Source organism: Sorex fumeus, unplaced genomic scaffold (genome assembly GCF_029834395.1).
Source record: "Sorex fumeus unplaced genomic scaffold, SorFum_2.1 ptg000020l, whole genome shotgun sequence".
Lineage (NCBI taxonomy): Eukaryota > Metazoa > Chordata > Mammalia > Eulipotyphla > Soricidae > Sorex > Sorex fumeus.
Window position 1 is genome coordinate 5,724,267 of NW_026606077.1, and position 13,862 is coordinate 5,738,128.

Sequence of the window (13,862 nt, forward strand, 5' to 3'; positions counted from 1 at the left end):
TTCAGCCTTTGAAACTCGTGTTTCATTCTGACTCAAGTGCACAAACAAGCCTGTATCTCTACAGCCTGTGGCAGCCTCTCAATGCAACTTCCACATTAGTGTCAATCACAGGCTGCTTCTACTAGCTTAGTAATGCGTCAAAAAGAACCTCTTGGGGCTGGAGCGATAGCACAGCGGGTAGGGCGTTTGCCTTGCACGCAGCCGACCCGGGTTTGATTCCCAGCATCCTGTATGGTCCCCCGAGCACCGCCAGGAGCAATTCCTGAGTGCATGAACCAGGAGTAACCCCTGTGCATCGCTGGGTGTGACCCAAAAAGCCAAAAAAAAAAAAAGACCTCTTGCTTTTTTTTTTTTTTTTTTTTGGTTTTTGGGTCACACCCGATGTTGCACAGGGGTTGCTCCTGGCTCATGCACTCAGGAATTACTCCTGGTGGTGCTCAGGGACCATACGGAACGCTGGGAATCGAATCCGGGCCGGCCGCGTGCAAGGCAAACGCCCTACCCGCTGTGCTATCGCTCCAGCCCAGAACCTGTTGTGTTTTGTTTCCCATTCCGCTTGCCCCCAAGCTTTCAGTTCTAGAATCTCATTTAGGGTTTTCTAAAAACAAAGTTTCCTACAACCTAGCGATAAATGCACGGCACAGGTTCTGTTCCTTCATTTTGCCAAATATGACATTGAAATGGGTCTCTACCACGTTGTATAAAATGAAACTGCTCAGCTGGGCCCAGTCCTTGTCAACACAGTAGGACTCCACTGCCCACCCACACTGCCTTCCCAAATGTCACCTGTGTCTGTCTGATCCTGGGTATTTCCACCTGGTACTACACTTTCGGAGGCCCTCAAAAAGTATTCAACAATTCACTAGTTCTAATGGAATGAGGATTGATCTTCTTTTTCCTGGTAGCAAAACTGAAGTTTCACATTCCAATGCTTCTTTCCCACAGAGGTACTCCGCTCCCCTCCGCTCCCCTCCCCTCCCCCAGAAACAGTCCGTTTGTTTAAACTCAGAACAAATCGACACCCCACCCTTCCCCGAAAGGAATGTTATGGCAAGCTTGTTTCAACTTTTTATTAAAATGCTTAGGATACAGATTTTCTTTTGTAAATGACTTTTGCTTTTCCTGAAATAGGACATATATGCACTCTGATAAAACAGAATGAAAATTCTCGATTCATGGGAGTTTCTATCCCAAGCTCTGGTCCTATTAGGAGTCAACTTCCTCACAGCAGCGTGTTTCTGCCATTAGAGATAGGAACGATGTTTTCTGTGGGGCAAGAAATGACTGATGTGACTTGACTTTTCAATCTACTCTTTCTCCAGTGGCCAAAATGAGCCACTTTCACAAAGAGCTGCCCTGTGTAGAATCCATAGTTGCCTAGTTCGCTACAAAGTGATATGGAACAAGGAACAGAAACAAGAAAGCAACACTGAAGCAATCATACTTCTCAAATCTCAGGATGAGAAATACAGCTTACCTTTAGCCAAAATAATCCAAAGTATGCAAATTAATGCTCTAGTCCACTCACCACTAGCTGTGTTTACTTAAGGCTTGAACCACTTCCTAAACCAACAGATTTTGTCTTACGACAGCAACGCTTGCTAATAAATGAAATGGCGTTTCCCCCAGACTTATACTTCACTGAGCCTCTGGATTTGGAACCTGGCAGTGGCAATAATGCACTTTCACAGAGGTCAGAACCAAGTAACCTTAAGAAGTTGACGGAAGAATTCTCTCCCATTCCAGGAATGTTATCCAGGGTTTGGACCCTCGCATTTAAGGAGACTGGGATGATGCGATGATGCTGTTAGCTCTACCCTCTGCAAATAAGCACTGATCACTCCAGTTTCCAATTCTGAGCAAATGAACTCTAGCCTTTCATGAACAGGAAACTGAATGAAGAAACCCTTCCACCTTGCAACCACCTTCTGTCGCCTCAACATTTACAAGGGTGGAATGTTGGTGAAGATCATGCAAAATCCAGCTTCACACAGGGCATTAAGAAAATGCAGTGCTATAAAAATAATCCTCATGCTACTAGGGGTACTGGGCTATTACAGCGGGAGCTTACTGACACGAAGTGAAAATTGCTCAAAAGGAACAGCGCTACACAAAATCAAAGACGTTTTCCCAGCTTATTCCTGGAATGGGGAAAGGCAACTTCATACAAAAAGGGAGGGAAAAAATCTGGAAAAGCTACAGAGGTTAACGTCAAACAACAGAAAATTGAAAATCAATGTAAAGACAGAGCTCACGAATGCTCAATTAACAGGCCCAGTTCTGTAACCGGGAATTTGAAAGCCCGCTAAGTAGATTGGGCCTAGAGTCAAATGCTACGGTCCCAGATTTTTAAGTTCTTGACTCACAGGATTAAGAGCCCATAAATTGTTGATTTTGTGTTCTATGACTCTTCGTCAGGAAAAAATTCTCCTCAAATTGGCGAAAGTAACAGACACATCCACAGGGTACCATGACACAGGACACCCTCAATTCTTTTGGAGGCAAAAATCACTGCTTAGAGCTGAACATGAAAAGAGGGGCCAGGGAGAAATGGAATCCCAACCCTACCAAAGCGAAGACTGGCTGAAATCTGGAACTTGATAGGTCAAGACAGCAAGCGCTCACTCCCAGCCTCCGCTGAGGCGAGGTCTGCAACACCTTCATGATGAGAAATGCCCTACCCCGCGGGAGGACAGCTCCAACGGCCACCCCAGCATCCAGCCCTTTGCTAGTCCTCTGGGCTGCCACATGGATGGAGGGAAGGCGGGTCTCTCTCCACCTGCCAGCTCAACAGGACCCACTTCACTGAGTCCTGCCTTCACAAAGACCTGTGCATAATTTTCTGATCTAAATGTCTTCTGCTAAGTTTTAAAAAAAAAAGGAGAAAGAAAGAAAAGAAAAGAACAGAAAGCTCTGGACCAAGTATATTAACTTAAAAAGTTAGGAGGGACACCAATTATATTGACCACACTTTCTTTAAAAAATAGAATCACTTTCTTTTGAAATCAACCGCAGTGGTGAGACGTGTTTTTCTTCCCAGGTGCCCCGTGGCAGCACACAGCTTGACCCGGCAAATCCTGACGGCTTCCGAGTCCGGGGAGCAGGGGTGGGTGGGGTGGGAGGCTGGCCTGTCCACACACGGGGGGCATCGCTTCCCACCGGCGTAGAGAAGAGCACATGTCACCACTGGGCAAGGAGCGCGCGGACACGGCCTCTCGGCCTCTCAGCGCCAGACAGACGCGGCGGGAGCGCTTTCCGTGTTCTATCAGAAAAGTTCATGAGGAAGCTGCGAATAGGATCAGTCCAGAGAAGTCAGACTCTTTTCTTGCCACTGTCCGAGCATCAGTCAATGTACTGCGAGAGCCAGCGGAAGCCCTCGCCGTAGCCTTGCCGCTTGAGCACGCTGCACATGAACACTTCCAGGGGGCGGGCGTTGAGCTCCTTCAGGGTCACGTTGCCCTGCGGGGCAAGACCAGGAAGACCCGTCAGCCGGGGCATCACAAAAAATCACGACTTTCTCCTTCCCTCAGAAGTCAGGCCCAATGGGACTCAGCAGAGAACGTGGTCAAGGCCCTCCAGGGCTCCTGAAGAGCTTCAGCCGCTCAGGACCGAGCAGACCGGACCATTAGAGTCTCGGCCTCTATGTGAAAAGCATTTGTACTGAACAGCCCCACACGCACCCAGCAAGTTACGGCAGTAAAACAGAAAGAAGGTCACTGGAACCCACAGTACCAACAAACTCTTTAAGGGACAGGAAAAAAAAAAAAAGCTGGGCAATTTTTAGAATAAGGACTCTTTTTTTTGCTTTTTGGGTCACACCAGGCAATGCACAGGGGTTCCTCCTGGCTCTGCACTCAGGAATTACCCCTGGCGGTGATCAGGGGACCATATGGGATGCTGGGAATCGAACCCGAGTTGGCCTCGTGCAAGGCAAACGCCCTACCCACTGTGCTGTTGCTCCAGCCCCAAGGACTCTCTTATTAACACAATTAGAAATCCATACCAATCCCAGGTTTTAACAGAAAGGAAATTAAGAAATGAAGTTTGGGGCTGGAGCGATAGCACAGCGGGGAGGGCGTTTGCCTTGCGCGCGGCCGACCTGGGTTTGATCCATCCCCGGCATCCCATATGGTCCCCCAAGCTACCGCTAGTTGTGACCCCCAAGCATTGCTAGGTGTGACCCAAAAGGAAAAAAGAAATGAAGTGCGTGAAAATCACATGCAGAAGGGAAACTGAACGAGCTAATGGAAGCATTTCTAGAAAGAACCAGATTAACTGGGAAGAGGCCAGACTAAAGAAATACATGAAAACACAAGAGTTATCATAGATCTCAGGAAAAAAAATTCAATTTCAATGTTTTAGGGTCACACCCTACAGTGATTCTGTGTGTGTGTGTGTGTGTGTGTGTGTGTTTGTGTGTGTGCATGGGTGGGTGGGGGGGTGTGCACTCTAACCTTCTGAGCTAGCTCCTTTGCTACAGAAAATGAAATATGCCAGAACCCAGAATTTTCTTGCTTCATCAATTGCATTTTTTGCGACAGGTCTTCATCCATGGCGATGGCATAACCTGCTGATCAGGGTCCAACAGACTCGGGTCTGTTCCTAGATGAATCAGGGGACACTGAACAGATCACACCGAGTCTCCTCATGGCTCAGCTGTGATCGGGACCCTACCTCACGCAGCAAGCAACACTGACAATAATCAGTGTGCTCTGATCTCAGTGCTAGGGAAGTACCACAAAGGGTCATGATGGTTGGTAGCCTGAAACCTTCCCTCCGAAAAACAAAAATGGTCTGGCTCAGAAAGGCTCTTTCAAATTAAGTTTTCTCATGATCAGATCTGAAAGAAAACTCTTGGAACAGTAATTCTGGCTTTCCTACCGCTGCCTGCCTTCCTCCTCAAATGCCTGAGGAACTCCTGTCATTAGAAAGCAGGTAAGGACGGGCTGGAGGGCTGGCCTGGCAGGCTGGGCGCAGGCGTCGCACACAGGAGGCCCGGGCAGGTGGGGCCCAAAACAAAACAGAAGAACTCCAAAAGAAAGAATACAGGTAAGAAAGAACGTGCTCCTGCCTTCACACAGAGTAAAGCAAATGCAAAGCTGAGTTAAACTACTAGAAGGAAACTTGACCGACTGTGCCCTGGGAATTTCCTTGAGGTGCACCTGTTGGTTTTTCTCTTACCTTTCCTGTGGTCTGTCCATAAAGCCCAAATATTTCACGGAGCTTTTCTTCACTGATTGCATCTGTCCTGTCAATTTTGTTGCCCAAGATAAGAATTGGCACGTTGGATATTGTTTCATCAGTCATTAAAGCCTAAAGACAAGAGTTTTTTAAAAGAGCTCGGTGAGGAACTTCTAAAAGACCACTGAACAATTAAAAACAAGTTTGATGTCCACCTGTCTCTAAGACTTCAAGGTTAACATGAAAATAGGATTTTCTTTATACCTGAGTGATAAACTAAAAGTTAATCTTGACATCAGTAACACCTTTAAAATTAAAATTAGGTAAAAATTATCTTAAAATTAATGTAATCCCATCAATGGCCAAGATCTAGAGACCAAAAAACCAAGCTCCCAGAAGACAGTGACGCAGAGTTCTCCTGCCCCAACGCCAGGATGTCCTCACTGGGGCCCCTCGAGAGGGGGTTGGGTCGAGTTTCCCTCCCAGCCCCGAGCAGAGCCCCGGCAGCTGAACACCTCGAAACCCAGCCACAGCCACGCTCAAAGCCACTCTCCACACGCTTGGACGAGCCTCACACAGGAAGGAACTGGCAAAGGAACCCAGGAACCCAGAGGAACCCAGATCGCCAAGCCTGCTCAAATTGGGACTGGGCCTCCTCCACCCAGATTCCCCATCTTCCAGTGGCTAGGCAGTTATGCCCACCAACTGCCCCCAGTGCCATGTAATCCCATCAACGGCCAAGACTCAGAGACTATAAAACAAAGCTCCTGGAAGCACGCGGCCACATCTGCGGCCACGCTACCTCTTATAGTCTAGTTCTCCCTCTCAGAGAACCCAGCAAGCTATCCTGCCTGCACGGCAGAGCCTGGCAAGCTCCCCATGGTGTATCTGATATGGCACACACAATGACAATAATGGGTCTCATTCCCCCGACCCTGAAAGAGCCTCCACTGAGGCACCGTTGGGAAGGATGAGTAAGGAAAGGTTGCTGAAATCTCAGGGCTGGGCACTCAATGCCTCTTTTGCAGACCACAACACCCAAAAGGAGAGAGAGAACACAGGGGATTGCCCTGCCACAGAGACAGGGGGGATGGGGGGATGGGGGTGGGGGGGGGATATTATCCATGGTGGTGGAAAATGGGCACTGGTGGAGGGATGGGTATCTGATCATTGTATAATTGAAACCAAAGCACAAAAAATTGTAAATCTACAACTTTAAAAAAAAATAAAATAAAATAAAGGGAGAAAAAAAAAATCTCAGGGCTGGGACGAACGGAGACGTTACTGGCACCCACTCAAGCAAATCGATGAACAAGGGAATGACAGTGATACAGTGATTCAATATAGGCAAAGTGCACTAAAGTGCTCTGTCAGGCACTGAAAGGGACACAAAGGAAAGAAAAAGATCTACACTTGGCTTCAAGAAATCCTCACTCTTACGTCCACATGTTTCAACAAGATTATGTAGCAAGGGGGTCAAAACGAATGGAACGGAACACAACTACTGAAAGATCAGAAAAAATTAACTGGTAATGTAGGACTGAGGAACACTTTAATAAAAATAAATCCTGAACTGGGCTCTAAAAGAGGGCAGGATTTGAGTAGGTGCACAGGAAACAGAATGGAAGGAATGGCTTCAGGGGAGGGACTCCTGGAAACCTCATGGAGTGTACCTGCCGGGTTCAAGCTTTGATGCTGCTAGAAATAACAGAGCAAATGGAATCACGATGCAGGCTGAGAAATCGGCTGTAACAGACTGAACCCCAACCCCACAAGCTCCTGGATAGGCTCTCTTCTTTGTGAATCCACAAACAGGTGTCTGTCGCACCCTGAATGTAGTTCAAGGTAGTCAACGGAGATGACAGAAGCTGCAGCAATAACATAGATGACGACCAGGTAGGAGGGCAACACAAACGGAACAGGGCCACAGACCTTCCGTGGAAAGGACAAGCGTTACCACATAGTAATGAGATAAGAGAGTCCGACATCTACATGACAAGTTAGGTTAAAAAAAAACCCACTAGCAGAGACTTCAAGTCTGAGAACACAGTTCTTTAAGGACCGGAAAAGCTAAGAAAGGAGAGTGAGTTGAATGCATAAAGGATAACATACTAGGAAATGGCAGAAAAAAGGAGCAGAGATGGCATTTATTTATTGAATACTACTCAAAGGCCTGCTAAGTGTCCTATGCTTTGCTTGAAGCGAGGATTTTGCAACGGACTATAGCAAGGTCCCTGCAATCAAAGCACAGTTTGGTGGGGGAAGATGGGAAGGAGCCAGTCAAGACAAGAGACTCTGAGACGGTGGAGAATGCAAGTGTGAGAGGTCAGAGAGGTCAAAAGCTCTTCTTAGCTAAGGAGTAGTCAAACCGGAACTGAGATCTCTTAAACCTACGAGCAAAGAGTTTGGGGGTTAGTGAAGTTAGGCAGGAAGAGGCGTGTCTGCAAACTCAAGGAAGGACAAGTAGTTCTGCAACTAGTCTGGAATCTAGTCCAAGACAGTAAACCGAGAGAAAAGAAGCTGAAGAAAAAAAAATCAGAAAAGCATGTAAGATCTTATAATGTAGAAGATCTGTAGAATTCATCCCAAAGTGGCCTACTGAAAGATTTTGAACAGTGCAATGACAGGTCTAAGAAAGTTCATTCTAGCATTACAACTAGTGGCAGGGTATTGGAGGAATCTTGAATGATGCTCCGGATCCAGGACCGATTCATTCTGAGAAGGCAAAATGGTTGGAAAGTCGTCGACCAGCATTACACATGAGGCTGCAGCCCAACAGAGAAATCCACTGAGGATCACGGTCTTGTGGGTGGCAGAAGAGGGAATCAGAGTATCGTGGACAAGCTTGAAAGAAGAGCCTGGAAAACACTGACACTTCGCTAAGGCCAGGCAGAGGAAGAGGAACAGGTTGGTCTGAAAAAGTTTAAGAAATGCTAGCCACAGAGTGCTCCTAACCAAGGGGAATTTGTGTTAAAAAGAAAATCAAGTGCCAAGAACTCGAGTAAGGCTGGAAGGACTTAACTGCATGTGATTCCACAGGAGAAATGGGCTAGATTTGCAGGACAAACTTACAAATTTGAGACGAATTCAAACTGTCAGGAGTTAAGAACGACTAGTAACAGTCATAAGCCAAAGAGAAGGAAACAGCACAGGGTTAGGCAGGAGGGGTAACGTGTTCCCATTACAGAAATTGTCACGTCACAAAAATACAATGCTGAGAGAAGAGAAAACCTGTAGTCAGCCCCTGATGGTATCACACACAGCACTGACCACAGCTTACACCTGAGAACAGGCCGCCACCAGAGGCACACAGAGGCAGAGCCTGCAGCCACAACCCAAGAACGCAGATTCAAAAGCAAAGAACCTTATTATCTCTTTCGCGTTTTCACTACGCCAACACATCAGAAAAACGAGCCGCAAATGGCGTAAAAATAGAAAAGACATTAATTTAATTGTTCTGGCATAAACAGGCACAAATAGGCATAAATTAGAACATTACCCAATAAAATATACACAGTTAATTTACTCAATTTCAAAATGAATGTCCCTAGGACACTGAAAACCAGTGTCTTAAGGGGAAACACTTCTTCCTATAACTGAGTCTTCCATCAAGTGTTAATTGGAATGATGAAGCTTTGGCAGTACTAAGCTACAGTCATTCAAGGAAACCCAGGCCAAGAATGGGAAAAATATGAACTTACATTAAGCTCCACTTTGGATTCCATGAGGCGAGGGTGATCTGCACAGTCCACCAGGAAAACAATCCCATTGATCGCTGGGAGATAATTTTTCCAAACCCGACGTGCTAGAAGACAAAGTTTATAGCTACATCAATGAAAGTTTTTTTCTACATAAATGTCCTCACAAGTCTATAAAACAGGAAATCTTGGTCAAGTTTCAGTATCTCTAGACACCATCTGGATTTGGCAAATCCCAGCCAGTGTGAAATGGGAAGAGAGAGTTTTCTCAATGGATGGTTTATGGACTGAATTTGATTTCTCAAGTATGTAGATGATTCTGCCCAAATCTGGAAACTCAGGCTGCCCAACTGCTCATCACCCAGCAGCAGGAAAGGAGCAGTGGCTTCCCTTTTCAACAAGTCTGGGCTCCACCCAAGTTTCCACCACTCCCTACTAGCCCGGTCAATTTACAGAATTTAAAGGACCTTCCTTTTCCCTGGAGCCACTTAAGTTTGCAAGCTCCAGGATTAGAACAGCAGAATGCAAACTTATCCACACAACTTACCTGAGAGTTTCACTGCAAGAACGATTTACATGAGCTGAATACTCACCCCACAGTGCTCAGGGACACTCAGTCTGGTGGGAGAGTTGAGTTCACGTGCCAACTGTCCCAGACCTCAATAGTCAGCTAGTGTACCCAGTATTTAATTTCTGCCTCTAACATGAAGTAATGGTACTTTGGGAAGCAATGCTTTAGTGCATTACTAAAATAATACACTACTCAAGTAGTTTCTAAGTCCTTTACTGGACAAATAGGAAGCATCTGTCCTCAAGAGTTAATAACCATAACCACCTGAAAAAGGAGATGAGGAAGGAAGAGTTGAAGGACTTTCCTTTGTTTTTCTGTTTTACTTTTGGACCACCGTGTGGCTGAGAGCTGGGCTAAGGGCTTATTTCTGGCTCTGTGCTCAGGGATCAATCCTGGAGGGGCTCAGGGGACTCTATCTGGTGCCAGGAATCGAACCCCAGCAGGCAGCAAGCATGGCAAGCACATTAATCCCTGCCCTATCTCTCCAGCCCCAAACTTTCACTTTTCTCTTCCATGTCTGTATACTGATTACATACTGAATTTGATACTTTGGGCTCTACTACTTCTGCAACTTAAAATTTGAAGTAATGAAAAATAATATGTATTTGTAACTGCACAATAATAGTGAAGCAGCTACTGCTAAAAGGTGTTTCTTTTTCCCAGACAAATTATGTGCCATCAACACATTTCCCTTTTGACTGCTGAAACATGGACCTATCACACCAAATGCAAATACATACATAATTCCCAGTTTGGTTTAAAAAAAATCTACTCCTTCTGAATCTCCAGGTAGTCCAGTTCAACTTAGAATTGTATTACCTCTAAATATAAACCTGCAAGCAGTTTCGAATTATTTTGAAAGAAGCATAAAAAGATGTCACCCTACTCCAATCAAAATAAAAACTCGTGGAAAAGAAAACAAGGCAAATTATAATAATCCTCCATAAAACTTGACATCCACTGCTCATGTTTTCATGTATTTTCTTTCAACATTTTTCCCCCTTTTTTCAAACCCAGGGTCTCAAACAAAGTCAAGTTCTACTGCTGAGGTACAACCCAGGTCCTGTGTCTCTTTTTCCTATACATGTATTTTACGTGGTTATGATGTTATATATGTGATTTTATAGAACGTAAATATTTCATAAATAAAATTCTAAAAGGCATAAAATTTAAATAAATAAGGTATTAAAATAAAATTTTATCAATGAAATCACAAAAAAATTATGTGGGTCACTTCTCCCCGCCCTGAGCAGAGCCCCGGCAGCTGAAGACCTCCAAAACCCAGCCACACCCATGCTTAAGACCACTCTCCACATGCCTGGACGAGCCTCACACAGGAAGGAACCGGCAAAGGAACCCAGACGTGTGGGACCCCGGGCTGAGATCTCCCAAGCCTGCTTAGATCATAACTGGGCCTCCTCCACCCAGATCCCCCATCTTCCAGTGGCTAGGCAGTTAGTTACACCCACCAACTACCCCTGGCACCGTGTAACCCATCAACGGTCAAGACCCAGAGACTATAAAAACAAGTTCCTGGAAGCCCGCAGCCGCATTTGTGGCCATGTGGCTTCTTAATTCTCTAGTTCTCGCTCTCGAAGAACCCAGCAGGCTAACGAGAATATCCTGCCCACACGGCAGAGTCTGGCAAGCTCCCCATGGCGTATTCGGTATGTCAAAACCCAGTAACAACAATGGGTCTCATTCCCCTCACCCTGAAAGAGCCTCCATGGCACTTGCTAAAATCTCAGGGCCAGGACGAATGGAGACGTTACTGGTGCCTGCTGGAGGAAATCGATGAACGAGATGACAGTGATACATGATACTTCTGTTGAAAACTATTTGATTATTTGAATGAAGCTCCAGAAATTACCAATTTTCTATGTTTTAAACTAGGCTTTGGAATGGAGCAGCTATAATGCTCCAAAATGAAGACTTCTCAGCATAATCACAAATGAGTAAATCTGATGGATTTTCAATAGTTACAGATTTTCAATTCTCCCCCATATTTATTCCCACCTCTTATATTTTCTTTCCCAAAGTCCAGTCTTGTCAAATCTAAGAGAGTACCCATGAGGTAAAGCTGCCCAACCTGGATATCTCTGACACACATGTAAGACGTCTGGTAGGAATCTGGGAACCACTGAGGACAGCAGGAGTAAAGCACAAAGGATTGAGAGGGGGAAAAAGAAAATGTCCTACCAGATACCCTAAAAGGGCTGAGTGTACAAACATCTGATCAGAGTGGTCACAAGTAGTCATTATATTGCTTTGCAACTTCTGACAAATTGGAAAATACATTTTTTTTTTGCTTTTGGGGTCACACCTGGAGATGCGCAGGGGTTACTCCTGACTCTACACTCAGGAATTACCCCTGGCGGTGCTCTGGGGACCATATGGGATGCTGGGAATCGAACCCGGGTCGGCCGCGTGCAAGGCAAAAACGCCCTCCCTGCTGTGCTATTGCTCCAGCCCCTGGAAAATACTTTTATTAAAATTTCATTTTTTACAAACTTACACTGGATAAAATATACAAGGAGACATGAATAAGGCCTGACCTTTGTTCAAAAAGAAAGACACTATGAAGCAGCTTTAGTGGGTAAGTGGAAAAAGGGTGGAGATTTCATTTGTTAATAGCAACTCTTTAGAGTACATAAAAACAAAATATTCAGGCTTGATAACAATTATGATTATATTAAAGATCTCATGTTTTTCTTAGAAATATTAATTTCTAAGCATCTTAACTGCAATAATCTTTTAAGAAGTATAAGAATGATGAACCATGGCTCAAGAAAAATATGCATTATATACAGACAGAAACAAAAAAAAACTGTGTCTAATTATTTCTACTTTTTTTTTGTTTTGTTTTTGGGGGGACCACCCTGGCTGTGTTCAAGGTTTACACCTGGCTCTGCACTCATGGGTCACTCCTGGTGGGGCTCAGTGGACGCTCTGTGGTGCCAGGGGATCAAACCCAGGTCAGCCTAGGACAAGGCAAGTGACTAATCAGTGTACTATCTCTTTGGGCCCCAAGTTCTCCATTATTACGGCAACTTTGGATGAGCTGGAAATTATTTAAAGCTAAGTGACCGTAACAGCATTATGCAATGTTAAGTTCTCAAGCTTCAACAGAAGGAACTTAAAAGATAAACTGACAGAACTCTTCCTTAAAAGAGGGCCACAAACTGAGGACAACGACACCAACCACCTCCACGGCACCCTCTTACCTTGCTCGTGCCCACCAAGATCGAAAGTGGTGAACGTCATTCCAGCAATGGTCAGCTCCTCCGACGCTGAAAAGAAGAAAGAAATCAACTTCCCCTTCCAACAAGGTCCAGCGGCCAGCAGTGTTGCTAGCCAACACAAACACAAAACTAATGACACTTTCACTTTGTCTAGGATACAGAATGAAGCTGCTCTCCAGTGAGTCTAGGAAGCCACATTTCTTTTTCCTCCCGTGTGCTCACTGCTTCTCAAACAGAGATGCAGGTGCTGCTCCACTCTCAGACCAGTGGGAACAGACAGACTGAACTAGTGAGATCGAGCTCAGGGATTTGGATATTTAAGCAGGTGACCCGAGTGTGCGCTACCCAAGTTTTGTTTTTAGTACGATTTCTTTGGGGACCGCCGCTAATTAAAGACCAGCAGCAACTGGGGATTGATCCTCCAAGCCTAACACTGACCTTCAAGCATCAAAGGTCACCTGGTATTTTCAAACCTACTCGGATGTAATGTCGGCACGTGCTGGCCCAGTCTGTCATCTTTGAGCATGTGTAGAAGAGTGGTTTTCCCTGCATTGTCCAAACCCAAAAATACAAGTTTTCCGGACTTCTTGTAGAGTCCTAAAAAGGAAAAGACATTTTTTAAAGACTATAATTTAATTCTCTCTACACCCAAGGCAGCTTCTATTTACATTGGTATAGGAAACTAACAAAGTTTGAAACCTATGATGAATTTCTTTCTTTTTTTTGTCTTTTTTTGGTTCACACCCAGTGATGCTCAGGGGTTACTCCTGGCAGTGCTTGGGGGTCCACATGGGATGCCTAAGATCGAATCCAGGTCAGCCACATGCAGGGCAAACACCCTCCCCGCTGTACTACCACTCCGGCCCCCTATGATGAGTTCCAAGGAAACGGCTTTACCTAGGAACTGGAGCACACTGCTGAAGCCATTGTAGATCCACTCGAAGATGAAAGACATCGTTAGTGCTTACTACCTGTATAAAATACGAAGGCGGCACACATTAAGCTTCCCGAGGGCTGGCACTGCTCTGGAAAAGTCAACACTCTTCAGCTGACACATGTTCACAGTTTCAGGAGGAAGGAAACAAAAGATTTATTTCTGCACCTGGAAGGAAAGCTCTGGGGTTCTTTGACCTGGACAAACTTCTGCCTTTCTGACTAGTTTTCGATCCA

The 13,862-nt window shown here is 45.4% G+C and overlaps 1 protein-coding gene across 2 annotated transcripts in view; it reads right to left on the bottom strand.

Annotated features, from left to right (window-relative positions):
* Nucleotides 1-1,056: 1,056 nt before the first annotated feature.
* SAR1A (secretion associated Ras related GTPase 1A) overlaps nucleotides 1,057-13,862 on the bottom strand; it is a 94,406-nt gene continuing 81,600 nt past the window's right edge. For both annotated transcript variants that reach the window (XM_056113389.1, XM_056113388.1), the window contains 6 exons: nucleotides 13,590-13,663; nucleotides 13,170-13,289; nucleotides 12,675-12,740; nucleotides 8,883-8,986; nucleotides 5,182-5,313; nucleotides 1,057-3,459 (listed from right to left, as the gene is read on the bottom strand). In XM_056113389.1, the coding sequence (XP_055969364.1) occupies nucleotides 3,343-3,459; nucleotides 5,182-5,313; nucleotides 8,883-8,986; nucleotides 12,675-12,740; nucleotides 13,170-13,289; nucleotides 13,590-13,647 (597 nt within the window). In that variant the 5' untranslated portion in view covers nucleotides 13,648-13,663 and the 3' untranslated portion in view covers nucleotides 1,057-3,342. The remainder of the gene's footprint in view (nucleotides 3,460-5,181; nucleotides 5,314-8,882; nucleotides 8,987-12,674; nucleotides 12,741-13,169; nucleotides 13,290-13,589; nucleotides 13,664-13,862) is intronic.